Source organism: Cyprinodon variegatus, unplaced genomic scaffold (assembly GCF_000732505.1).
Source record: "Cyprinodon variegatus isolate N-32 unplaced genomic scaffold, C_variegatus-1.0 Scaffold1403, whole genome shotgun sequence".
Taxonomy (NCBI): Eukaryota; Metazoa; Chordata; class Actinopteri; order Cyprinodontiformes; family Cyprinodontidae; genus Cyprinodon; species Cyprinodon variegatus.
In genome coordinates this window covers 32541-60255 of record NW_015151856.1, presented here as the reverse complement: position 1 = coordinate 60255, position 27715 = coordinate 32541, and the positions used below count along the sequence as shown (strand labels likewise).

The 27715-nt window shown below is 37.6% G+C and overlaps 3 protein-coding genes and 1 pseudogene across 5 annotated transcripts in view; 2 read left to right on the top strand and 2 right to left on the bottom strand.

Annotated features, from left to right (window-relative positions):
* Nucleotides 1-760: 760 nt before the first annotated feature.
* On the bottom strand, nucleotides 761-2173 carry LOC107103245 (nuclear factor 7, brain-like). The gene has a single exon (XM_015402824.1). The coding sequence runs from the start codon at nucleotides 2171-2173 to the stop codon at nucleotides 761-763; it is 1413 nt and encodes a 470-aa protein (XP_015258310.1).
* Nucleotides 2174-6778: 4605 nt separating this feature from the next.
* LOC107103246 lies at nucleotides 6779-9676 on the top strand (annotated as a pseudogene).
* A 1347-nt stretch (nucleotides 9677-11023) lies between these two features.
* Nucleotides 11024-15275, bottom strand: LOC107103252 (retinol dehydrogenase 12-like). 2 transcript variants are annotated; one of them, XM_015402873.1, is made up of 5 exons: nucleotides 15092-15275; nucleotides 14913-15058; nucleotides 14483-14725; nucleotides 13457-13759; nucleotides 11024-12490 (listed from the first exon to the last, which is right to left on the bottom strand). In XM_015402873.1, exons 1-5 carry the CDS (start codon nucleotides 15097-15099, stop codon nucleotides 12231-12233), a joined length of 960 nt encoding a protein of 319 aa, XP_015258359.1. In that variant the 5' UTR covers nucleotides 15100-15275; the 3' UTR covers nucleotides 11024-12230. The 2 variants fall into 2 exon arrangements, with proteins under 2 accessions (XP_015258359.1, XP_015258361.1); XM_015402875.1 differs by having other exon boundaries at nucleotides 14913-15050.
* A 1634-nt stretch (nucleotides 15276-16909) lies between these two features.
* LOC107103251 (sushi domain-containing protein 2-like) overlaps nucleotides 16910-27715 on the top strand; it is a 31841-nt gene continuing 21035 nt past the window's right edge. The window contains exons 1-9 of one of the 2 annotated variants that reach the window (XM_015402871.1): nucleotides 16910-17035; nucleotides 17147-17345; nucleotides 18036-18185; nucleotides 18801-18853; nucleotides 23328-23673; nucleotides 24920-25121; nucleotides 25236-25321; nucleotides 25415-25683; nucleotides 27270-27413. In XM_015402871.1, coding sequence (XP_015258357.1) covers nucleotides 16933-17035; nucleotides 17147-17345; nucleotides 18036-18185; nucleotides 18801-18853; nucleotides 23328-23673; nucleotides 24920-25121; nucleotides 25236-25321; nucleotides 25415-25683; nucleotides 27270-27413 — 1552 coding nt within the window. In that variant the 5' untranslated portion in view covers nucleotides 16910-16932. The remainder of the gene's footprint in view (nucleotides 17036-17146; nucleotides 17346-18035; nucleotides 18186-18800; nucleotides 18854-23327; nucleotides 23674-24919; nucleotides 25122-25235; nucleotides 25322-25414; nucleotides 25684-27269; nucleotides 27414-27715) is intronic. The other variant, XM_015402872.1, reaches the window with a different exon arrangement.

The following is a 27715-nucleotide window of genomic DNA, read 5'->3' as shown; positions in this document are numbered from 1 at the left end:
CAACCAAAAATATAATTTGTTTTCAAATTAACATTTTTTTCATTTCGTCATACACCGAAAAGGGTTTCTTTTCAAGCAAGCAACAGAAATAGCAGAAAACCATTTTTATAGACATATAAATCATTTGGAGGCAAACATTTCCCAGCAGATATACTGCAGTAACAATTTATTTATGTTTTCCTATCCAAATAAAACTTTATATATTAAAAAATGGAACAATGGAGGAAATAAAGTCTGTTCAGGTAGACGTAATGATTCAAACTCTTTACGATTAAACACGATTTACTTCTTGTTATGATTAAGCAATTAAACAGTAATAATTTGGTGTTGGTTGCAGTAATGTTTGGTTTATACTCCATAGGCCATCTACTTTTACTGTAAAGTTTGCCCATCTTATTTGGTCATAATTTCCATTATTCTTGTGTTAAAAATATTTACAAGATTGTTTTTTTTCACAATCATAATCATACTCATACTCATTTTCAACGTTTCCATGGGGATGTTGTCCATCCCCATGGAAACGTTGCTGTTGACAAAATCAACCTCAACTATCAGCAGCAAGAGGCTTTCTTTGAAATGTTCCATATTTCTGCTCAGAGACAGTCGGACCAAATGGAGTACAGTGACCTGCTGCCAGGTTATTAGTCCTTCTTAATAGAGACTAAATGAATATAATATCATAAGAAACAAACAGGATCAATTAATGATTTTTGATCTTCTCTGTCCTTTATAACTTATATCAGATTGATCTAATCAGCATCTAAGCGACATTTATTTTGACCTCAGATGTTTTGGCATCACCAGCTGCTCCTATACTAAAATACGGGAAGAGCTTTTCAGTGAAAGTGTCTCTGTAAGTGTAGATGAGGCTCATGTCTTCAGGGTCATAGAAGGACACCTCCCCTCTGTCATAGCCCAGGGTCAGTCTGATTCTCTGGAGACTTTGCTTCACTGAGAGAGGCTGACCATCACCGTTAGCATATTCTCCATCATCATGCCATAAACACCAAACCCCGTATTCTGATGAAGCACATTTATATTTTTTTCTGTTAACAGATTCTTTAACCAAACCTACCAGCCAAACAGGATGGTCTCCCACCTCCACCTCCCAGCTGTGCTGTCCAGAGCTGAAGCCATCAGAACCAAAGACCTCAATATATTTGGTGTTTCTCTCTGGATTATCAGGAACCTCCTGCTTTGTGTCTCGATGTTTCACACTGGTCAGATCATCAGACAGATGGAGCCATCCATTAGCAGTGTTTGGGTCCAGAATGACTGGATAGAACTGGACCTTCTCCTTCATCTTCTCCCAGACTCTGAAGGACAGGTTGCCCAGATGTTTGGCCACATCTATCAGAGCTCCTGAGAGCAGCTGTGGATCTGACAGTGAGCTCTGTGCTCTGGCTCTGCTCTGAGTGGCTTTATAGCTGCTGTGGAACGACAGGTTGTTTTTCTGCAGGTCTTCTTCAACAGCAGAGATACTGTCTGACAGAGAGGAGATCTGCTCCTGAATCCTCTTCATCTCTATGCTGATAGTCTTCCTCTTCTGCTCCTCTTCCTCCCTCAGAGCTGCCAGTCTAGACTCCTCTTCCTCTTTCAGGAACTGGTGGAGCTTTTTGAACTCTGCTCTGATCTGTGTCTCTGTGGACAACAGCTGCTCCTTGGAGTGTTGAAGCATATTATCATATGTTTTCTCTACTTGTTTGTATTTGTTGTTCTTTTCCTGTAGAGGCTTTAAGTCAGATTTCAGCTTCTCCTTCAGTTCACTGACTGCTTGTTCTAGAGGAACCACTTTGTGACTCTGATGGAGAGAAAACTCGCAGACAGGACAAACTGCTCTCTGATCGTCTTTACAGAAGGATTTAGGGTCTTCTTGGTGTTCACTGCAGACCACTATCAACTGATTTTCTCCTTTCTCCGTCTCTGATGGTCCAGATACCTGCCTTCCAGTAAAAGAATCAGCCAGGTTCTTCAGAATCATATTCACTGGTGGAAATTCATTGGAAGATTTTCTTTCACAGGTGGGACAGTTCCTGTTTTCAGTTTGTCCCCAGAATTCCTTCAGGCAGCTTGAACAGAAGCTGTGGTTGCAGCTCAGAGACACTGGATCTCTGAAAGTCTCTGAACACACACGGCAGCTCAGGAAAGTTTCCAAAATAGCTATTTTGTCCATTTTTATAGTATTATTATATTATAATAATTTATTTTTATTTATTATAATAATAAAAGGTTTCAATCTGCCTGATTTTTACATTTATGCTGGTGTTCTATCAGTTGATGAAAACAGAGAAATGTTGAAGTCTTTCTTTCTGGATGGTCAGAAAGATGCTGCTTCATGAGGGGCTGGTTGGATGTCTCCAGAGATGGTCTCCGTGGCGATAATTTTCCTCAGCTGCTCATCCGTCTGTGTCAACAAGTGGTATTTTATTGCTGGCCAGTAGCTCTGTCTGTGAGCTTATTCAGTCTTTATCTTCTAAAAAACACAAACATACTTAATGTTTTAAAGACCTATCTGATATACTACTAGAAATAAAGGTTTAACCTTCAACAGGGTTTTTGGTCAAGGATTAAATTAACATTGACGTTTATACATGTGAAGCAAGTTAATTCATTTTAACCTTTCCCTGAAAGATCTCCTTTTCATGAAGTCAGGCATTAATCAGACATAAGAACATAAACAAGATTTTTCTCACAAAAGATGAAGGTATGTTTTTTCAAAAGGTCTATTTTATCGATGTTTTACAAATGTCAAATACTGACACAAACCCTCACAGGGTGATGATTCTTATAAGGCTTCACAAAAAGTTTACTCTGGAGTCAGATTTACAGTAAGAGAAAGTCCAATTCAAGGAGATTAACAAGCAATTTCATGATGGTCAAATACCTAACAGACATTATTTGTAAAATAAAAACCAGTTACCAGACATGACATAACTACATTATCCCAAACTGATATTTACCAATATTAGTAATTAACAGTTACACTCACAATATTCTTTCCCCTTGATTTTCTGGACTGCAGTCCTTCTAAACGTGTTCACTCGTTATCCTGCAGCTCGGCTCTTTTGTCAGATTCAGAATGAACTTTACACTAAACAGAATTTCCTTGTTAGATTATAACCAATGAAAAGGTATTTTCTTATCAACAAACAGCACCGTTTGATTAACCATTAACTCAAACACGTCATTCATCCCCTATCATCCATGAGCAAGACTATTTTGGAGAAAGCAATAAATATAGCATTAACATGAAAACAATTCATGGTAAATAAACAGTAGGTACTGTAGGTATTTATCTTTCCTATTCTAATAAGTAATAATGTACTTTCTCCCTTTTCATTCGTTTCCAGTATTAGTTTCACCTTAATATATACCTGTCATTGTTAGTATAAAATATTTGCCATAACTCAACATTAACTGTCTCTGTTGGGCCCTAAAAGGTGGTGCAGTGGTTAGTGCTGATACGCAGCATAAAGAAAGTCCCCTGAATCAAGTCTTCCAGCTTAAAATTGTGTTTCTTTAGGGTTTTAAAGTTTCTCCCCATAATAATACAAATCAGTCAACTGTTGTCTCCAAACTGTCCGATGCTCTGAGTTTGTCTATGCGTAATGTATGGATGTTATTGGTAAGATCATCCGAGTGAGGAAGAATCTCCAGCGGATCATTGTCCAGCTCGACTGCGATTATGCCACAATGCAAGGAGACCAATCCTGCCATAGGGAAGTCAGCTAATGGGGGTGCAAGGGGAAGCTCTTCCTCAAGCAACCACAGAGCTGAGAGCAAATGTGATGTGAGGTTTAATAGTCTAGCGTGCCATTCTACCTAGCAGGTAGACTATCTAAGATAACAGACAGAACAGGTTCCTAGCCTAACTCAGAGCTGTCTGTATGACTCACCTTTACCACAAAGACGACAGGACAGTCGCCCATGGGACACATGTGAACCCCACCGCGCTGAGCCATTATCCCGGCCAAGAGGTTATGGAACACTGGGTCTACCATTGCTCCATGAACAGTTTCTGATGAATTGTAGGAGTTCAGGCAATTTTGTCATTCCACAACAACAGTAGACAAGAGGTTTCTGACGATCATTTTGATGATCGTCAGAGACCTTGCCGAGTTCCATCAGTGTTGCCGTGTCCAAAAACATGACTCTGAATCTCTCGCCCAAGATATTAAGCATTTTGATCTCAGTAACATGGAATCAACCAGTGATGTCTACCTCGCAGAGGTAAAGCTTTGTCTCCTAAGACCACTTCAAGAAGTGTATTGTGTTTATGGACAGCCTCCCTACATCAGAGAACGCCATTGTTCTTTTTGCCAGGCCTCAAGAAAGGAATATTCAGTGTTCCCTTTTAACAAGTAAAACATTGAAAAATTGGGTGTGTGCAAAATGATTCAGCCCCATTGATTAAATATTTTTCTGCACTCACAGCTGCAAGTCTCCGTCCCAGTCTCAGGTCTTTTGCAGACTTTTTAAGGCTTCAATAAACGCCAGATTTGTGCAGTATACGACTGATTGTTCTCCTATGGACAGAGTCTCCTACCTCAGCTCTAGATCTCTGCAGTTCATCTAGAGTGATCATGGGCGCATGGCTGCATCTCTGATAGTCTTTTCCTTATTTAACTGAAAGTTTAGAGGGACAGCTGAGTCTTTGTAGTTTTGCAGTGGTCTGATGCTTCTTCCAATTCAATATTATTGCTTGCCCATTGCTCCTTGGTTGGTTTAAAGCTTGGGAAATATTTTTGTAACCAAATCTGGCTTTAAACTTCTCCACAACAGTATCTCGGACTTGCCTGGTGTGTTCCTTGTTTTTCATGATGCTCTTTTTGCTTTAAGCAGACCTCTGAGAAAATCACAGAGCAGCAATAATTTATACTTAGACTTTATTACACACAGCTGGATTCTATTTATCATTATCAGTCATTTAGGTCAAAATTGGATTATTCAGAGATCCTCACTGAACTTCAGTTTGATGCACTGAAATTAAATGTGCTGATAAATTTTGCATGCCTCACTCTTCAGTAATTTATTTGTTAAGAAATTGTTAAATATCAGATAAATTTTGTTGTACTTCATGATGCATGTTCTCCCTGAGCATGCATGGTTCTCTCCGGGTACTCCAGCTTCCTCTCACAGTCCAAAAACCTGACTTGTAGGTTTATTGGCTTCTCTAAATTCTCCTTAGGTATGAGTGTGTGTGTGAATGGTTGTTTGCCCTGTTTGCCTCTGTTTTACCCTGCAATGGTCTGGCGACCTGTCCAGTGTGTACCCCGCATTTCGCCCGTAGACAGCTGGAGAGAAGCACCAGCACCCCTCACGACCCTGCTTCGGATAAGCGTGATGGAAAATGGATGGATGAATGTTTGAAGCCTGAAATGAGGCAAAAGATCAAAAGGTTAGAGGGGGCTGAATACTGTTGCAAGGCACTGTATGTTTACAACCCAGTTAAACATGCGCTAAGTCCTAGTTAAAAGCCATGCTTATAGTTTTATCATTAGACCTGTTGGCTCTGCCTGGTTTCTCTTCAATTCTCATTTAATCCACCTGCTCCTGCTTTTATTTAAACTACTTGGTCTCAACCATCAGTGCCAGATTATTCTTGAGCCTTTGGTGTAGAGAGTTTTTAAGCATTACTAATAATATTCTGTTTTCCTAATCCTGACCTGTTTCTGGATTCAGACCTTTGAGCCTGCCTGTCCTTGTCTGATCTGTTAACCTGAGCTGTCTTCGGACACCTGTTTGATTCTTCTGTGGACTGAACCTGGATCTGCCTCCTGACTTCGCCCTGTGGATTGTCCTGCCTCCCTTAGTCTGCTTGGATCAGATCTCCTGTCAGTCCTGCTGCCTTCTGGAACTCTCTGGCAGCGCCTGCTGTGTCTTGTCAGCCAACAGGCTGGAATCATCCTCTTTCTCTGGGCATGGACTGAATTGTCAAACCAGTTTAGTTTGACAATTCAGTGTTCATAGTCATCCTCTGCCAGATTATTGGGGTCACTAACCTGTTTTTTCTCTCCTATAGATGTTTCTGTATAAGCCGCCCAAGCAACCAATTCTGCATACCGGCTTGATTAGATAAATGCTTTTAAGTTATTCCACTTTTGTCTTGCCTGAATTCTGGGTCCTACTTTCTGAGCCTTGATACAAATCGGATTTGACCTGATTTGGTATCAGACAGTGTGTGGGGGTGCATGGTATGTCTCTGCCCTGTGGTGGGCTGGTGACATGAGGTGCCCAGCTCTGACAGTGTAGAGAAACAGAAACTCCTCAAAATGAGTTTAAGTGTCAAAATCAGTAAGATGGTCCTTAATCCTACAACTGCCTACATTTCATTATCTCTAGATCAGACCAGTTGAATGCAGTAGATTAAATTAGAAAAGTAAAGACTGATTTTCAACAGTAAAATTAATACATAAAGGTGCATGCTTTCAGTGTTAATAATATGCAATTAAACATAAACACGCCTGAAAACAGAGATGCATGCAAAATTCTAACTTCAACTCAAATCTTAAGCTGAGGTTCAACAATCAATCATACCAAAAGTCACCTTCCTATGAGGCTGAGATACATATCAAATAAACTATCAAAATAAAGCAATATTTATTGCTTTTTAAAAGTAATATTTATTGCTTTTTTATTTAACAATGTCCTGTCTGGCGAAATGTATTGCTTTTAAAAGTAAAAACAAGAATTTATTCTGAAATAAAGGAAACAGCACTATCTAGTGGGAGGTTTACTAATATCAGTTTCATTTCTATGAGCTGGGTGGAGCACATAGAAAAGGAGTAAACGAAACTTAAAGGTTTATTTTTCTCAGATCAAGGTGACAACATCCGAGTGAAATCTCTGAAGAGCTAAGGCACACAAAAGGAGAACTGTAAGTCACCAAACTGTCACCATCCTGTTTTTAGTGATAAGAAGAATAGGAAATCTGCTAAAATGGAGGACAAAATTGCTCTTTTTGCAACTTTCCTGAGTTGCCATGTGTGTTCAGAGACTTTCAGAGATCCTGTGTCTCTGAGCTGCAACCACAGCTTCTGTTCAAGCTGCCTGAAGGAATTCTGGGAACAAACTAAAAACAGGAACTGTCCCATCTGTAAAAGAAGATCAAAGGAAGACCTGTCTATCAACTTCTCCCTGAAAGACCTGGCTGATTCATTTGCAGAGAGGCAGAATGAAGCTTCAAATGAGATGCAAAAAGAAAGGAAAGAAGAGAAGAAGGTGGTGTGTGAGAAACACTTCATGGTTCCTCAGTGGTTTTGTAAAAATGAGAAGAGAGCTGTGTGTCCTGTCTGTGAGTTTTCTCTCCACCAGAGTCACAAAGTGGTTCCTCTAGAACAAGCAGTCAGTGAACTGAAGGAGAAGCTGAAATCTGACTTAAAGTCTCTACAGGAGAAGAACAACAAATACAAGCAAGTGGAGAAAACATATGATGATATGCTTCAACACTCCAAGGAGCAGCTGTTTTCCACAGAGAGACAGATCAGAGCAGAGTTCAACAAGCTCCACCAGTTCCTGAAAGAGGAAGAGGAGTCTAGACTGGCAGCTCTGAGGGAGGAAGAGGAGCAGAAGAGGAAGACTATCAGCATAGAGATGAAGAGGATTCAGGAGCAGATCTCCTCTCTGTCAGACAGTATCTCTGCTGTTGAAGAAGACCTGCAGAAAAACAACCTGTTGTTCCTCAGCAGCTATAAAGCCACTCAGAGCAGAGCCAGAGCCCAGAGCTCACTGTCAGATCCACAGCTGCTCTCAGGAGCTCTGATAGATGTGGCCAAACATCTGGGCAACCTGTCCTACAGAGTGGGAGAAGATGAAGGAGAAGGTCCAGTTCTATCCTGTTATTCTGGACCCAAACACTGCTAACGGATGGCTCCATCTGTCTGATGATCTGACCTGTGTGAGAAATAAAGACATAAAGCAGCAGCTTCCTGATAATCCCGAAAGAAACACTAAATATATTGAGGTTTTTGGCTCTGAAGGTTTCAGCTCAGGGAAACACAGCTGGGAGGTGGAGGTGGGAGACCATCCTGACTGGTATGTGGGTTTGGTTAAAGAATCAGTCGACAGGAGCGGAGAGAGAGATGTTACACCTGAAAATGGAATCTGGTGTTTGTGTTATGAAAATGGAAAATACACTGATGTTATTGGTAAGTCCATCAGAGTGAAGAAGAGCCTCAGGAGGATCAGAGTCCAGCTGGACTATGATAAGGGGGAGGTGTCCTTCTATGACCCGGAAGACTCAACCCCTGTCTATATTTACAGAGACGCTTTCACTGAGAAACTCCTACCTTACATCAGTGTCGGTGAGGCTGCTGATTCTAACATTGTAGGGATCAACATATGCAAGTCTCAAATGTAACATTAAACTGATTTATGCTTATTAACAGCACCATAACTAAATGTCCTTCCAACAGAATAACTGCTGGAATCTGGGTTTATATCTTTGTGTATATTTGGAATACTTATCTAATTAAAATCTGAAATGTTTAAAATATTATATAATTGAGACGGTCCTCATAAACCATGAATAAGAACTTCTTGTGTCATACAACAGAAAGAAAATTTTAATTGAAAAAGCTTCCTGGATGAGAAAGCGAAACATCTTCAAACTTGGAAACAAAGCCAGTGGTTTGTTTTTTAACTTTTTTGGAACAGAACGAAGGAAAAAAAACAACCTAGAAATGATTTAGGCAGAGTCCTCCGCATAAAATCGCTAAATATTTTTAGTTTTTTTAGCTGCTGCTAGGAAACCAAAATGTTCTGCTTTCTTTGCAAATGTTCTGTTTGTCACTGTTAAGGTATCTCCTGTGACTTAAAGGGCTTTTTCTGTGGTACGCCACCTGTTTCCTTGCAGGTACATATTTAGTTATTGCCATGCATTCTGGACCCAAGCAATGCAAATGGATGGCTCCATTTATTATTAGTGTTCTCAAATGAGATTTAACAATAATTTACCATTTTGGCCACTTAGCGTGTTAAAGTTGACCTAAAGCATAACATTTCCACTTAATACTGGCATTGGTACTTTTCTATTCCCTGGGATTTCTCCAGGTTGAGCTGATATAGAGCTGGAGGAGAGACGGAAGCGTGGGGAGTTGATTGATTTGTAAATGTTATACATTGCTGTTTTATTGGGTATACATTTTTGTTTAATCTTTTATTTTATCCTTCTGTTTCTTTATTAGCAGACCGAGACAATCATTAGGGGATCAACTATGTTTTTTCTCATCTTTTTTGCTTTGTTGTAAGATTTCTGGTTGTTTTGTTGATTAGATTCTCTAAAAAGACTACTGCAGAAAAAAAAAAAAACTGTACTTCTTAAAGATTAATGCACCAATGAGATTTTCCCTGGCCAACACAGATCTCTGCTCTGATCTGCAGGAAAATTTCGATCAGAACACAGTAAAACAAAACTGCTTATTTCTGCTACTGGTCATGTTATTGGTGCCAAGCAAGCATGATTTTATTAATAGATAAAACTGTGTAAACTGACTTAATTATTCACCATTTATTTAGAACCAATACTCACTGTGAAAACATACCGGCTTATATTGAAGTTAAAAAGACTAAATCTTCTCTCAAACTGTATCACATATCAGACTATCTAACAAATCTGTAATTGTAGACCTTATAAAGTTATTATGTTTATCTTCTAATGAGCACAATACAGAAAATACTGCTTATAATGTCATATTTAATCATTTGATATATATTAAATAGTTGGTGAATATCTGCAGTTTATTTGCACTTTTCACTATGTTTAGATAACCAGTAATACTAGGAATGCAATGCTGTGAAAGTTATTAAAGATTTGCTTCACTGTTGTAACTGACCTGAGTGTTGTTTTGTACTAGAGATTTATAATAGTATATATTGCTTGCCATGTACCATCTCTGGTGGGTTTGATGATAAATATAACCTCTGATCTGCTGTTTTTCTTATTTACATCGAGGTTTCGGTGATAAAAAGCAACCCTCCTGAAAGAGCAAAATAAACACAAATATCATCATTATTCTAAAATAACATAATATAACATACTCTAATATGATCCTTGAAAGAAGTCAAATCATGCCGACGGTATTTATTATGTGCTGATTGTCTGTATCTCTTATTTTCTAAATTTCTTAAATCTTGGAGATTTATTCAATAAACAGGGTGGATATTTGTGAACTTGAATGCATTTTATTTCATGCAATGAGCCAGCAAACTGTGGTTTGTATCGTGACAAATAGAACTGCATGACATTAAAATTTAAATTCAGATTATTTTAAAAATACATTCTTTATACTTTACCTACAGGGTTAATGAAATGAAAACTTTGAATCAATTTGACTGAATGATCTGGTTGAACTGTAAAGTGCCTTGAGATGACATGTGTTGTGAATTGGCGCTATAAAAATACACTGAATTGAATTGAAATGTTTTTTTTTTATAGAGTTTTTTCAAAGAGTCCTAGTAAATATTCATGCCTGTAGACTGGTTGGATCTTCTGTAGCGGTCCGTCTTGCAGGGTCACTCAGAGTTATCCTTAATCTTAAATAATCTCCAGAGATTCTAGAAGAGATCCCTGAACAGAGAATCTTTTCTTCATTAGCTTGTTCAGCTTTGTTGATGAATTTACTTTAATGCTGTTACCCCAGCAGATGATGACAGAAGAGATGATACTCTCCATACAGACCTGTATAAGCATGGTACTGATTAATGGTGAGATTTCTATCTAACTACCCAATTAGACAGGTGGACCTTCAATCTAACCAACTGTGGTCTGTTTCTCAGGTGGTTTTTGATCCAGGCATTATAGCTGGTTGTTTGCTTTTAGAGGTTGTAAGTTTTCTTTTGTACTGGAACAAGGCAGGAGCTCTTCAATATTTAAAATGTTCTCCAGCTTTTCCATGATGCTAAAGGATGGTTTTCTCATGGTCTGATTTTCAACCAAACACAGCAGCTCACATGTGACCAGTGAATTCTGAAAGTAAAACACAATGATGACTTCTCTGATAAGAAGCAATGCCTCAGTGTCACTATCAGTCTTTCTCTGTTGTTCCTGGGTTAATAAACAGCTGATAGCAAAGCATGTTCATCTCCTGTACACAGACTTCCTGAAGGGTGTGGTGGATCAACTTCATCATGTTGATGATTAGATGAACAGGGTACCTTCAGGCTGCTGGGTTATAGACAGCTCTCTTGATGAATTATCTGAGATGTTTGGATTTATTGTGATGTAGGAAGTGTTGCTTTAAATAAATCCTGAAGTGTGCCATTATTAAAACTCCCTCTCAGCCCTGACATCATCTAATTTTCCAGTTATGTGTAACTACAAATAATTACAAATACTTAATAAACAAGAAACTTATTGATATTTGAATGAAAAAAGCTGCATCTCTTTATTTATTTGTTCCAGGTATCAAGCACATCGTTTTTTATCCTGATAGCAGGATGGTCCTCTGTCCACTGGTCCTTTCAGACTGATCCATGTCCTCAGCTGTCCAAAATTAACCTTATGGGTTGAGTATATTAAAAAAAAGAAAATCAGCTTCTCTACTTTCAGTCTATGTTACAACTTAAAGGGACTATTTCTTGCCTATATGACGACCACTTTCAAATCACAAACATTCACTGGATTCTTAATAAATAAATCTCTACAGATTCCAATTTAAAGCAAGCAGACATTTAGGCTTTAGACTCACTCATTCTACTTACAGTCATAACATGTTTACATTTTAGTGGTGAATTACAGCACACAGTGCCTTGCAAAACGATTTAACTTAAATGTTCTTTTCTTTCTGCTAAAACAAAAATCTTTACACATACTAACACAATTCTATGTGAGAAGTTAATTGATTAGGGCAAAACTGTTCAGTGGAAAGAAACAGATACACAGTTGGTATTTTTTTTTATAATATTGTCTAATAATGTCTGTTTCTTTCAGACCAACACCTCATACATCATAAAGACTGAGGAACACAACAGACAGGTCAGGGACATCACTGTCATTCAACTTTACTATCATGCAAGCCTTTCTGTCTCTGCTACTAAAAATCTAAATCAAAAACAACATTTATGTTTGCAAAAAGACAAATATGAAACGGGTATAAATACTTTTTCAAGGCATTTTATATATATATATATATATATATATATATATATAACTGACTCAGATGAAAGCAAATAATACAGCACAGTAATAGTAATAATAAATAATTCAATGTAAATGACTAGTCGCTCTCCCATTATGCCAGTTTCACCAGTCTCTCACTGGCCTCCCACAGTTTTTTTGCCACACCGGCATCTCTTGCGAAAGGACGCAGGGTGGCGGGCTGGCAGTCGACGAAGTAACCCCCACTGTGCTTGGCAGCTTCATCCGACACGGCGCAGTAGATGACGGTCTGTGCTCCGATCTCACACGGCACGGAAAACATCCACATGATTACCTGCATCAACATCCGGAACAGGAAGGAGTAGTGGCACGTCCAGCCGCTCTGGACAAAACCTGGAGCAACGTGGGATGAAAGAAAAACAGGAGGAGAAAAGTTTGGTTGTTTATAAGGCTGACAGAACAATTTGAGCAACAACAACCATTTTTAAACAACCTCTGTTGCTTATTTCATGTAAAATATCTGTAAAAAAGTTGATGAGTTTTTTTTATTTTTACTCAATGTATGAAGAAAGTATCCTCCCATCAAAATTAAAACCAACTATACCCTAAATTCCCTGCCTGTTCAGTAGCAGCTTTTCATCAAACTTCCAGCTTAGTTGTAAGATTATCAATGTTAAAGTTCAAAGTTACAGCAAACAATAAGGCTGGTAGATTTTCAAACGATCAACTACATAATTAGTTTCACATCAGACCCAGTTATCTTATTTATATAATGTTTAAAAATGTTTATATTTTTTGCATCCCACACCAATGAAACCAACATTCCAAAACCATCAAGACAATAATAAGGTTAAACATAATGATTTAAATCCTTACAAATAAAAGGCCCTGCAGATTCAGAAAGTTGAATATGAAACCTTTGATAATATGAAATCTATTCAGTCCCAGCTTTTATTTTATTTCATTTTTTGTTAATTTGTAGATTAAAAATAAATAGGGAAACTGGACAGAATGGCAGGCATCTTGGTTTTTTACAGTGCGTCTAAAGAGGAGACAGGTGCTGACTTTAAGTAGATAAAATGATCTATTTTTAAGCTGTTGAATGCAGTTCTCAAAAGAAAGAAAAATTGCCTGTTTTCCAGTGAATAAATAATTTGTCATACTGGAATTGTTACATTGCAAACCTTAATAAACCTAATCTATTTGCTTTGAATTTGTTGTAAGAACATTTTGATGCATAAATATTAGGTGCTTTCCTGCAAACTGGCTATTTTTTTTTAAATGTATGCAGTAGTTATTAGCATTAGCTCTAATTGTCTAATGTTAGATTTAAACAGAAATAGAATCCAAAGCTCTTACCAGGGTTCACAGCATAGGAAGTGACTCCTTTTCCCTCGACGATGCGAGCTAGCTCCTGACTGAAGTAGATGTTAGCCAGCTTGCTGCGGCAGTAAGTGAAAAAGGGCAGCAGGTTGTAGTTGAGGTCCTGAAAGTCCAGCTTCTGGTATTTGTAGCTGGAGCAAGTGAGCGTTATGACCCGGCTGGGGGCACATTCCTTCAGCCGAAGCAGAAGCAGGTTGGTTAAGAGGAAGTGGCCCAAGTGGTTTACGCCGAAACACGTGCTGAAACCGTCGTCGGTCCAGTCAAGGATGCCAGGCATGCCTGAGGAAGACCCGATACAGGAATATAGAAAAAGAAAAAAATGTGCATAGCATGACAAAAAAATCACAACATTAATCTGATGATGATTACTGGGTCGTAGTTAATTACTTGAGGGTAACATGTTCCCTCTTCTCTACCAGGATAGAACTGACTGTTCCTAGTTTCAGTTTGATGTCTGTAGCACACAAAAGCCTTATCCTACCTATCCTGGTCAGGCAACTAATTCCTCATTTGCTGAATATATCTGTGTTAATAGTGAAAACACTTTTATTCTTGTTTCTATGTTAGTTAGGGCTGAAACATTTAATCGGATTAATCGCGATTAATCAATTACTAAAACAATGTTAAACTAACTTAGTATAGCTGTAATCTGACACGCAGGCTAATCATTAACTGGAGTATAGAGACTTTAGTTGACCTACTTAAAGCAGTAATCGTAGCAAAATTGTAAATATATATATATATATATATATATATATATATATATATATATATATATAATATACATTCTGCATTTAGGATATAATAAATATGTTTTCTTCTGAGAATATTCTCTATCCAGAACTTAAAGAAGAAAAAGTCTTCTTTAAGGAACCTTTGGCTATCCGATTATTAATTGCTTAATCAAAAAAATAATCGACAGATTAATCCTTTTGCAAAATAATCATGAGTTGCAGCCCTAATGTTAGTACTGATCCATCTTACTGTGGTTAAGCTACTTACCTGCATTATTTATCAATATGTGAAGATTCTTCTCCTTCTGCAGAAACTTCTTGCAAAATTCCCTGACAGAGCAAAGATTGGCCAGATCCAGCTCCATGTGACAGACATTGAAAGAGCGGCTCCTCAGTTTGATCTCTCTTATGGCCTTTTCAGCTTTTTCAGGGTCTCTGCAAGCGATGATGACGCGCGCTCCTCTGGTTGCCAGGGCAACGGCTGTTTCCTTCCCAATGCCAGAGTTACCTCCTGCAAAAAACAGATAAGCTTTAGCAAATATTTCCAGTTTTTTATAGATTGACAGATTCAAACTAACATAAAATGGATTCCTTTATTAATACAAATTAGCAAGCAGTGGTAAACAGTGTGTGGAAACGATTCTTCATCGCAGAAAAAGAAAAATACAGCAGAGATGACCAGCAAATGTCACATTTACCTGTTATGAGAACCGTTTTACCATCAAGTCTTTTCAGCTCCGTGAAATATCGCCTTCTTTTCATCCATTTTAAAATGAAAAAGAAACTTAAAGAGGCAAGTACCGTGTAGAGAAGATACATTTCCCTGTCAGCTCTTCTTTCAATGAGCTAACAGTGATGTTGCTACATATGCTAGCTGGTTAGCATGCTAACTTAATGCTTCCTCCAATATCCCGACATTCTGAACGTTTAGCTGTAGTTTGACATGCAGGCTAAACTAGACTTAACAGAGAACACCTTTTATTATTGAAAACAACTAAAGTGCAATATTAGCTTTTCGACATTTGTAACCAGAGGTTCCTGCCAGAAGAATGTCTTCTTCTTCTTTTCTTTATTAGTCATTAGAAGAACTTAAAGGTGCATACCGCCACCTACTGTTCAAGAGTGTGTAGCTATACATGCAATGTTACTAGAATGTACTGTATTTAGTATTAAATGTAACCGAAAATAATGATGTATTATTAGTTCTAATTTACCGCCTATATCCTTATGTTCCTAATATCAATTTTAAACTATATTCTCTCAGTATTTCCTTTATTATTTTCCTCATCTGCTGCACATTTATCGAACTTCATCCAAACATGATCCACATTATAGTAAGCAGTAACCCTCACATGTATAAATATTCCCTAGCACAAACAAATCTCATTTAAGTTTCCCTTAATCTTTTTTTAAATAAATTCTCCCCTTTTGTTTCGTTCTCTATAATTTCGCATTACAGATTCTTTAATTCTATAGTTTTATTACTACATCTTAATCTATTTTTTTGGCCAGATTTCTGTATATTACTAATTTACCAGCATCTTTCCCTATATTAATATGTACCATTATTTCTTTCCTTAAATCCTTTTAAGCAAGCTCATCTGCTGTGTTATTTCCTCTCACCCCATTTATGAATGTGTTTCACACCTAAATAAGCTGGATATTTTATAATGGATTTGCAAGAAGAATGTCTCTTTTATTGTTGTATGGTAAACAGCAGTTATAATCAATACCTTATACTGAAATGAAGTGTTTAATTGAATTTTGATGTACCACATTTCTACAAGTTTATTTATATGCCAACTTGTTTCCTTTCATTCCTGTGAGATTATCCATATAAAAGTAATTATTTGTCTTTTGGTTCAACTCTGTACTTTAATTGTTGAAAATAAATTAACCTGGTGGTTAGAGCAGAGTACTTGTGTTTTATTAAAAATGTTTAGCATTTAGGAAATGTCCTGATAAATTATTAATAATCAGAAAGACTTAGAAATCAGCAATGAATCCAAACATTTCTTATGTGTAAACCGAGACTTCATCACTAATAATGCAACACGTTTTCAAAACCGAATTCTGGAAATTAAGACAGCATTTCTGTTATTCAAGTCTTTCGATATGCATTTGTGGAAACGTATCAGAGTTGATGCTGAAGCAGATGCCACACTATCATAACCAAAAACTAACCTCATTGAACTAGTTTGGTGCAGAAAGAAAGTTGCAATCCAGCCGTATATCCTCTTTGAATATAAGGATCCTTTAGAGTAGAACCATCTGTAAATCAGTGTCCTCAAATACGATGAAAGCCCACAGAAAGGCTTAGCTGTTGCAAACCCATGTCACAAATATTTCTCCCATTTAAATACCATTAGTGCAGTGCAGCAATAAGATGCAATCAAACCACCTAACTTGAGACCTAAATTGGTCATAAATTATGCATGGCTATGATGTGAAACAATGCTTCAGTTGAGATTATAATACTTATGCATCTGAACTAAAGTAACAATGTGACTTCAACCGCATGCATGCACATCCTTGGAAATGTAAAGAATGTGTGTCATGTGTTTGGAAAGCAGAAGAGAACATATCCTGTTTAAAATTGTCATTTGTTAAATCATTACAAGAAACCCATAACTTGGACTCATGTGATCTGGGTTAAATGACCTTTGGTACGCTTTTCATCTCTGCATAAGTCGCAGTCAAGGGTAGACTCACTCAGCCATGAGTGTTTACTTGGTGTTCTCCAACCAAAACATGGGAAAAAACAGGAGAGAGTTCATTTTTCTCTGGATAATTCTCATTTTCTTCTCATCTAAAACCTCAGGTATGTTCTCCAAATATGTAACTGTGCAAATAACATAAATGTGTACGAGAGATTTTAAAATCTGTTGTTCAAGTCCTAAAACAATTCTGAGTAATGATTTGCACGTTTTAGGTCTAACATGCAGGAGGAGGTGTGGAAGTACATTGGAGGAATGCTCCTGCCAGGAAACCTGTTTGTCTTTGAAAAACTGCTGCTCAGACTACAACCAGTCCTGCTTCAATGTGTCCCCCTACTCCAGCTCCATGCTGGGTGGAAGAGCTCTCAGGATCCTTGGTCTGACTCTTCCCTCTGATGGGCATCTTCTCTGCAGGTTTGACTTTCTATACCTATCATAAATCACTGTTATATCTATTTAAGTTACTAGTAATCCAATGACATATTACTGAGTAATCAATCTTTAAAAAAAAAAGAATATTACACAAAACTTAAAATTAAACAAAAACAATTCAGGATTTCTGACGTAAGTCACTGTTCAAGCTGAAATTGCATAAATTCAGATTTTTAAAACACTCATCTGAATCACATTAAAACAGTAATTAATTAGAACAGGGTCTCAAACTGGCTCCATAAAGGGCTGTGGGGCTACAGGTTTTCTTTCCAACCAAACAAAAGCACATCAGATTCCATTCATATCATCAATTCATCATGTTCAGATCGGACTCACTAGATTAGATGACTGGAGTCTGGTGTGCTGTCGTTTGGTTGGATAGAAAAATTCTGGAACCAGTTTGACACCCCTGAATTAGAACAATGTTGTAGAAAATGCTATATTTTACTTGTTGTAGATTTGAATTTTAAACCTAGATTTATTTAATACACCCAGTTTTCTTAAATGATTTGCTCATACATATGTGTATTTTGCATTCAAATTTTCTACCATTTTACAGAGAATTTAAATGTTCTCTGTGAACTAAGTACAAACAGATTAAACTAAAACGAGCTGTGCAGCAAAACAAGTCAAAAGGTCAAATAAATCCACGTTTCTTTGAATTTGTTTCAGGTTCAAAGGTGACATTGAACAGCGGGGGGTTATTGATGAAGAGGGCCGACCCTACTGTATTTCCCCTCTGCTGCTTGAGACGGGTTGGATCTCCATTGATGTCTCGACAGATGGTACAAATTTTGACAGATCAGGAGAGTATCTGTCCGGTAAGAAGACTTTAAAAAAAACTCTCTTCTATTTAACTTGTTTTTACCTCTTCTTAGATTATATCAGATTATTAATCAGTGCTTTTTTTGAGCAAGTATTTTTACAAATTGCCACAGCAAAAAGTAACTTTGAACTTGCAAAACTTTTATGAGATATTACACAAATTATATTTTATGTTTCCTATTCAAAGATTTTTTCCTTGTACCTGTCTGGTTCCTTAAATGTCACAAGAACTTCTAAAAAACAACAAAATCTCAATTGGAGCCTCTCTGCCTACAGCTGCTCTACCCCCTAACCTCTACAACATTTATGTTTATAAAATCAATCTTTTAAAAACAAATCATTGTTTTTTTCACAAGCTTCTTAAAGCTTCAAATTAAACAGCAATTTATAGAATATATATATAACTGTAAACATGATCTTGCATCCGTTAAAAGCGTAGTTACCATCTGGGGCAAAACGCTCCAGCACACGTGCAGTGCAAAAAACTAACATAAAAATACAGAAAGTAAATTTTTACCTAAAATAAGTGCATTTTTCTTGAATTGAGAAGGTAAGTGAGACATTTTGCAAATGGAACAAGATATTTTACACTTAAAATAAAAAATTATTGTATTGTTCAGTGTTGCAGTGGGCATCGTGGCTGCCTTGCAGCAAGAAGGTTCCAGGTTTGATTCCTGACCTGCTGTCTTTCTGCATGAAGTTTGCATGTTCTCCCTGTGCATGTGTGGGTTCTCTCCGGGTACTCCAGCTTCCTCCCACAGTCCAAAAACATTACTGTTAGGTTAACTTCTCTAAATTGTTTGTCTGCGTGCCGCCCTGCGATGGACTGGCGATCTGTCCAGGGTGTACCCCGCCTCTCGCCCGTACACAGCTGGAGATAGGCACCAGCACCCCTCATGACCCCACTTGGGATAAGCGTGATGGAAAATGGAAGGATGAATGAATTGTATTGTCTTATTTCCAGTGCATATTAGCTAATTATCTTATTTTAAGAGAAAAAATACTCATCCCATTGGCTAACTATGTCATTTACCTGCTCAAATTAAGGGTAAATACACTTAATTTTAGAAATGTTGACTTATTTCTTAAATTAAGTGCATGCAGTGTGGCTTTCTAGAAAACTGCATACTTTTTCTCTTTGCTGGACAGACTGTTTCATGTTGGGCTCACATGTTCACAATAAATATACCAAAGATTTTTCAGGGAATTAAATTATCTGGTTTATGAAACTAAATGTCTGAAATGTTCAGAGAGCTGAGGGACACCAGGGGGAGATGCTGCTGTGCTTTATTACAAAAACAAGTTTAACTACAGTAATGTGAGGACAGGATGGCAAATTTAGATTATCTATAAAAAGACGTAAAAGTATGAGGGTTAATCCCTCAGATTGACTCAAATGTTACAGGACTCCTTGAGGCTTTTTAGAAAAATGCTTTATATTGTATGAGATGCTCCAGTCAAATCATCAGCATGCTACTGAAACAGCTGACCTTACCAGAACCTTCAGACATAATTTGATTAGGTCTACCACCAAAATGAGGTCTTTGTTGAGCTGTCGAGTACAGTTACTGGAACATTCAGCTGTTCCAATCTTTCTACCACCTTCAAGTCAACAAGGCAGAAAAAAACCTATTTGACTTGGATTTCCTATTCAAATAACTGTCAATAACAAAACTGCATTTAAATCTATATATTCTTTCCAATCATTAACCCAGTGAGGCATTAAGCCCAATAAACATTAACTGCTTAAAGGGGGAATTATGTTTCTATTTGCTCAGACATTTGGCTCTGGCTTGCAAAGCTAAAATACTGACATGTGCCATGCAGTAAGGCTTATTGGAGGAACCAAAGTGAATCACAATGAGTGCTCATCCAGTCCAGCTGAGTTTACGATGTACCTTCAAAGGACTTTGTAAATTACAATAAAAAAAATCCTTTTCAAATTAAGCAACATCTAATTGTAAGTTATACATAGACTAATTTCCTATTAGTATTTAGTCCTTTTTGACCCTGAACATCATTTTTACACTGGGTGTGATCAGCAGAAACATTGTTGTGTGCCATTTGCTGGCAGCTTATTTTTGTGAATTGGAGAATATCATACATTTTATATCAACTTTTCTGTTACTATATGACTAAGAGCTTAAGAATAACATTGCTATTACGAGCATCCATACTAGTAAGGGTGTGTGTATTTACTGAACATGGCAGAGAAATCTTTTCCTCTTTCTTTAGGTCCCTTTTCTCTGTGTTGCTGAATATCTTGATTTCATCATTTCTCCAGTAGGCATAATGTATGTCTATGGTATTCCTTGTTTACCCATAGAGACCATGTGCAATATTTTACCTCCGGGCACATGTTTTTGCTGCTTTTAAATACACTAAATGTGCTTTGATTGCTAACAAATAAAGTAAAAATATAAATAATATTGAAGAATCCAACATGTGGCAATAATTTCTTAGAGCTTAATTTTGTAATGATCAGAACAGGTGGACCCAGAATTCAAACCAGACAACCTTTGTGAAAGCTTAACACAGTTTATTGAAATGAATTTGCTGCAGGTGGTGTCAGCGACTAGGGAAGGGACCTCTGGAAATGGAGACAGAAGATTAGAAACAATGTTAGCTTTATAATATGTACTGTACCAATCCCAAACATAATGGTCACTAACCCTCTCTTAGTCCTCAATGTGGGATTTGAGTTAGTTGACAGTAGCGCTGATGTTACTGTCACTGGTCAGGAAGTCCCAGAGAATAACTCCAGCCGATGATCCGTGTGCAGGCAGTGGGTCAGAACCATGAGGACAATAGTAGGCAGGAGGAACAGGAGGACAAACCAGAATCCGTTGTCAGGATTGAAGTCCAGGGTCAGAGCCAGGTTATCAATAGTCCAATGAGGCACCAGAGGGAAATCCAGGATGAGGTCGAGAAACTGTTTTAGGTTAGACAACGAGCAGGTAGGCAAACAGATCAGGATTAGTCAACGCAGACAGGCAGTCAGGTCAGACAGGGACCAGGCAGGCTCAGAAACAGGGACAGATCACATCAGGCAAACAGGCAGAAAGTCAGGAATCAGAATGTTGGAATAGACCTCCCCAATGGCTCGAAATGATCTGCCACTGATGTTTGGTCTGAAGGCTGGTTATGTGCTGATAGGTGATGGTGGAACAGATGAGTAGTAATCAGAATGGGACGACTCAAACCAGCATCAGTGCTGAGATCCCGACAACTTTGGTGGTATGCAACCAGAGTAAGCTACTGGAGGAGATATTTCCTTTAAACCTTGAAAGGAAGCTTTTGTTGGACCTGTTCACCTGTAGAAGACTGATATTGTTTTTTATTTCCTACAGAGTTCTGAGAAGTTATTTAAAACTAGTAAAAAAAGTAAATTGCTATCAACCCTGGCAGTTGATCATCTGAGCAGGGTTGTCCTATCATCGAAGGCAAGTGTTCTACCTGTTTTAGATATGCTCCTACTTCAGCATCACCATTAATGTCCAATTAACAGACTTCTGCTGAACTGTAAACATTTAGATGTGTCTCTGGTTGAAGACACCAAAGTCAAATATCAGTTCGTTATGAGGACTCGAGATTACTGGGAGGTATTTCAACCATTTATTGCTGATGTGAGGAAGATATATATCTAAAAGGTGCAGGATGTTGGACCTGCAGAGGCCAGAATTAAGGAACATCAATTGGCTCACAATTCCTTTGGACACCCCTGGCTTAGAATAACAATGTACCAAAGCAATACATTTGAAAAGATATTTTTCTGCACAGCACAATAATCCTCACCTCCAGGTTTCCTAAAAGTGGTTTCTGAAATCATGCCTGTACAGCAGAATAAGTGCTTCCCCTGTCCTTGTTTTCTCTATTTATTACCTCTGCCAAGGAGGTCATGTTTTTAGGAGAGTTTGTGTGTGTGTGTGTGTGTGTGTGTGTGTGTGTGTCTGACTCTCTGTGTACTACTGCGGGATAAATTGAAAAGTTAAAAACAGGTTTTCATAATATTTTTGCTGGAGGTGCGCCTCAGGCCAAGGAACATTCCATGACATTTTGATGATGATCCAGATCATAATCCAGACACATGTTTTTTTTTAAAGGATTATTTAATATTGTGATTTATGGAGGAACTAAGCAGTACCCCTCTAAACTAAAGGGTGAATGACTCTAGAGGTGCGAGTTTTAGGTGTAGGCCATAATAAGAGGGTAAATTTGCTGCTTGGTTATTTTGAGGAACATGTTTTTTTTTTGTTTTTGTTTTTTTTACTACAGGGATGAACTGATTACAGGTTTCTGGCCGATCATTGATAACTGATCTTTAAAAAGATTGACACGCTAAGTCCGACTTTGACAGATACAGATTTCTTTTGATAAATGACGGTGTCAGTTGTTATAAGATAACAGGACACATATGAGGGGCCGTTTAGGACAGAAACTATTTTTCCTCTCACGTACACCAATAAAACCATGCACACACATCAGTAGACACACACACACACACTCAACAAAAATATGTTTTCCTCTCAAACACATTACTATGACATGCATACATCACAGTAGAAACACTTTCAGTTTCTGTCCTAAACGGCCCCTCATAGACACAAGATATTTCAGTCTTATCTTACTTAAAAAACACTCAGCATTGCCCCTGAAACAATAAAAACTCCTGAAATAACTGCTCTCAAATGTAAATAAAGTTTAAGGCTTTGACTGTGGGTGGTTTTCAGACCTTTACAGAGGTAGATCAGCTCAGGAGAAAAGATTGGTTTCACATCTAAGTGTTGGTCGATCACAGATCTCCCAAATTTAAGAAAATTGTGGCTGATCGATCTGCCGGCTGATAAATCTGTGCAGCCCTCCTATTATACATCTAAAAAATCATTGATTCAGTGGTAATAATGGTGCAATACATATTTTTGAACTAGATCGGCCACTGCAGGAAGAATACAAAAGTTCAACAAGGGTCCTAACTAAATTTTTTTAAATTTAGTTTTATTTGCATGGCTAACTTGATACTAACACATTATCCAAGCTATAAAGGCAATAATAATAATAAACAGTAATTTATTGACTTTTTAAACTTTCTGTTGATTGATTAACCTGATCTAAACACGTTCTCTGTTATTGTTCTCTCAGTGTATCCCAGCAAAGCAGATCCTTCATTTAAAGTCACCCTTGTGAATTCAACACTGTGGCAGAACTATGGCACTCCAAACATGGCAGGACAGCTGAGGATGACCTGGAACAGCTCTTTAGTTGGATCAGAGAAGATCGACGTGGAGCTGTGGGGTTACAGAGAGGTCAGCAGGACCGTGGCGGGGTTGTCCGCTCCGCAGGCAGAGATAAGATACCTGTACTCTCTGGGTCGGAACATTCCCAACACGGGTGACTTCAGCTTCCTCCCTGAACCCAGAGAAGAGTTTTCTTTGTGGGAGTTGGGGAATATTCGCATCACTGCAAGTTCTAAATCAGAGGGAGAAAGGTATAATTCTGCAGCAATTTCAAATTTTATGTAGAAAAAGCTTAAAAATGGGTTGAAATGTATCCTTTTAGGGCGGCCTGTTTCTTCATGCCTTTTACACTGGTGGAGTTTTCAACCTGCAGTAGAAAAACAGCATTTACATTTTATTTCAGCTGCAAAGCTTGTTGGCAACCCTGCTCTAAATATTTTGCAGCATTTTGCCCTTTCAAGTGTATTATTATATAAATCAATAGTTTGCCCTCTGCGTAATGTGATACGTTAATTTGTGTTGATACTCAAGGAGTCACAGATTACTAATTAGTTTCTGCAAACATTGTTTTCAATGGAGTTTAGGAGATTTCATTTAAGAGTTTCTGAACACTGATTATGTTAATGAATATTACTTAAAGGTATAGTGGAGGATGTGCTTTTTCCGGATGGATCATCAAAATAAGTGGTCCTCCTAATTGTCAATTATTCTGGTGATATGTTTACGTAAGGCCGTCCGACGTGCTCATCTTCATTTTCACATACGGGTAGTGAGTCTGACATTGTGGAAAAATTGCAAATATTCTTTTAGAGAGTAAGCCTGTATGAGCAATGCCAACAGCAACTTTCAAACAGAGAGTACGTGAGGAGACATTGGCTCATGCATGCTCTCACACGTGTAGGCGTTGTATATTTGATTTTTTTTTTAAATGGAGAGGTCTTTCCTAGCATTCCCAAAAATCCTCCACTATACCTTTAATATAGGATTTTTCTGGTTGGATGAATAGCTGAAAGTTTTTATCATGTAAATATTTTTATGGAGAGATGTTACTCTTGCATAGAATATGATGTTATTAATTTATTTCATATGTTGACCAATGATGGCAACATACTGTACATGCTAGTTTCTGTATATAAAAAACCCATGTGTGCATAAAACCTGAGGTTCAGTGAACCATACTTCTATAGCTTGGATAAATAGATCAAATAAGAACATTGTCCGATTTACAGAATATTGCTTAAATGAAATGGATGATTTTAACAGCATTTGTGAATGTTTATATACATCTAATATTTTTAAGATGGCAGTTACCAAGTCACCATTTACCCAATATTTAAGAAAAGGCAAACTTATCATTTTATCTCATAATCTCTTTATATTAATATGAAAATATTTTTGTCTGAGAAATATCAAACATAAGTTAAAATAGTTTCTCTTTAATTAAATGTTAAAATCATAATTTTTGAGGTGTTGTTTCTACTTGGTTGTTCTTTCCAGGAATCTGCAGGCTTTGTGGAGTGAAGGTCATGTTTTGGCCTGGCACCTGTCGCAGGCCTTCAGAGATGATTCGTCCCGTTGGGCACAAAAGAAATGTTTGCAGTGGGACAATCTAGAGAAGAAGCTGCCTAACTTCCTGGATGAGCTCATCCCCTGTCCGTGCACACTGGCTCAGGCTCGAGCAGACACGGGGAGATTTCATGTGAGCATCTGCACAGAAATTACTGTATGATGTACTCATTTTGTCCCCTCTTGGTGAAATATTCAAAAAGTGAGCATTTTGACAGCTGTACTTCTGATGCCTTCTTTTCCTCAGACTGATTACAGCTGTAACATTGAGACGGGCAGTGTGTGTACTTACCACCCTGGTAGTGTCCACTGTGTCAGAGCCATTCAGGCCAGGTTAGGGGGGAGCATAATAACAGGGGAACTTTTTAAACATCTAAGTTTGAGTAATATAAAGTTTGTTGCTTGTGTTTTACTCTTCAATTGCAGCTCAAATCATGGATCGGGACAGCAGTGTTGCTATGACCACAGCGGTGCTCTGGTCCTGACGGGCGACTCTGTGGGTGGCAGCACTCCAGACCGTGCTCATAACTGGGGCTCACCCCCCTACAGGGAGCCCCCTCAGGTTCCTGGGTATTCCCACTGGCTTTATGATGTGACGAGCTTCTGTTACTGCTGCCTGTGGAGCGACCTCTGCCACATCTACCTAAACCATCGACCCTCCAGTGGATGTCGCAGATACCAGCCACCAAGAGCAGGTTGAACCATAATGGAATCAAAAAGTCAAAGTGTTTATACATAAAATAGTATTGCAATTGGAAATTCTCAAAATTGTCATTTTATTTATTTTATTTTGTAGCATACTGTAGCATTGTTCCCCTCCAGCATCTGTTGCTACTCACAGTTGCTCATCTGTCTGAGAGAGAGCTACTAGACATTTCTCTTTAAAAAATAAATAAAATAAATGTAGGGGTTTGTATGTACGGAAGCCGAGAGTGGCTGTGTCACTCAGATACTTTTTCATGGTTTTCTTTCTAGAGTTTCTCATTATCTAAAGATAATGAAAGCCGTTTTCTCGTGATAACAAGATTAAAGTTTTCTCACCAATCATCTCATCATAGCGTGATGATTGTTATATCTTTAACTGATTACGTCCTTCAATACCACAACAGCAGTAGAGAGTTTATAAGTATAAGTCATGGCAGCCTATGTGTTATTCTGTAAATAATCCTTTGTTCAACTTTTAGGTAGTAAGACAACTTTGTTGGTGTGTATGATTTGCTTCCACTTTTGATTCTTAAGCAATTAGTCCTATGTCTGCGGTGCCTTAGCACCTGGTGTTTGAATGATCAAGACCTGTAACAGGTAAAAGATACATTAACCCCCAAAGATTTTCATTAAAAAAACAGTCCGATTTGTTTCTACTGTATTCCATATAATCCAATCATACATCCCAATCTGACAATTAGTGAAAAGAAATAGGAAACTGAAAAAGTCAGCCTCATTCATTACTCATACAGGTCGATTATCTCATTATCTCGAGAAATCAATAACTTTTCTCATGATAACGAGATAGTTATGACGTTATCTCAAGAAGGCAAAGGAAAATTTTTTTTGAGTACGACCGTTCTCGGCTTCCATTTTCAAAACACAAACTGTTAATTTATTAAAACAGCTTTTTTTAAAAGGAAACTTTATTTAACAGTAACTACGGTTATTACAAAAAAGAAAAGGCTAATCTGTAAAGCATTTGATTTCAGCTAGCTCTTTCAGCAGATATTCCAGGTTATTCACCTGCTAACATCAGCTTTTTAAGCAAAATTGTAGAAATATACTTTTTAGATAAACCCTTAAAAGTCAAAATACAGTTTAATGGTTGATTCTACTGTGATATTGCATGAGTTTGTGTATTAAAAACAAACACTACAGTAAAGGTCTAACATTATTCTGACATGAGTCATCCGTACGGTATGGCTTTGTTATGATAACATTAAAAATTTGTTTTTATACGAGGTAGTCACAGAATAGCATCAGTAATGTAATGACTTGTAATTCTGTTGTTTATTAGCTTCCTATCCTTTTGATTTTGGTTTTTGAGACCTGTTTTCTCATAAAACTGTTTACCTCAATCTGACTGCTTTACCTTCCTCCAAACACTTTCTACAAAGGCACATAAGAGCAGAAGGTAAAACCAAACTTTTTGAAAGCTATTGAGTTAAACTGGGAGCATAGATGTGGATGATATATATGTCAATTAAACATAAACTACAAATAGAAACTTTAATATTTGTGGCAAACTGTTGGTTTAAGTCATTCATTTTGTTTCTTTCTTGCTGCTTCGCAGGTGTTGTCTTTGGGAATCTGCATTTTATAACATTTGACGGCCTCAGCTACACCTTCAGTGGCAGAGGAGAGTATTACCTGGTGTCTTCAGGACACAGAGAGCTGAGAGTTCAGGCTAGAACAACACAACTAAAACTGAAGAATGGTGAGTTCGCTTTTAAAGTCTATTTTCACCCATATTTGATCCAAATGGTCCTACTGTATCAATTTAAACGTAGATTTTGTCTGGATATAAATTGCTCTAGGCCCCTGCAGTGATTTATTTCTTGGATTATTTATTATTTATGAATTTTGTCTTCTTTTGTCAGCACCCAGGTAAAGAGAAATTTCACGGTTCTCCTCCAAAAAAAAGATGATAGTAAAATTCATGAATTGTAGGTGACAAGAATTGATCAATGTTTTGTGAGATTGGAACTCGATCAAATGCAGATGGAGACTGTTATTATG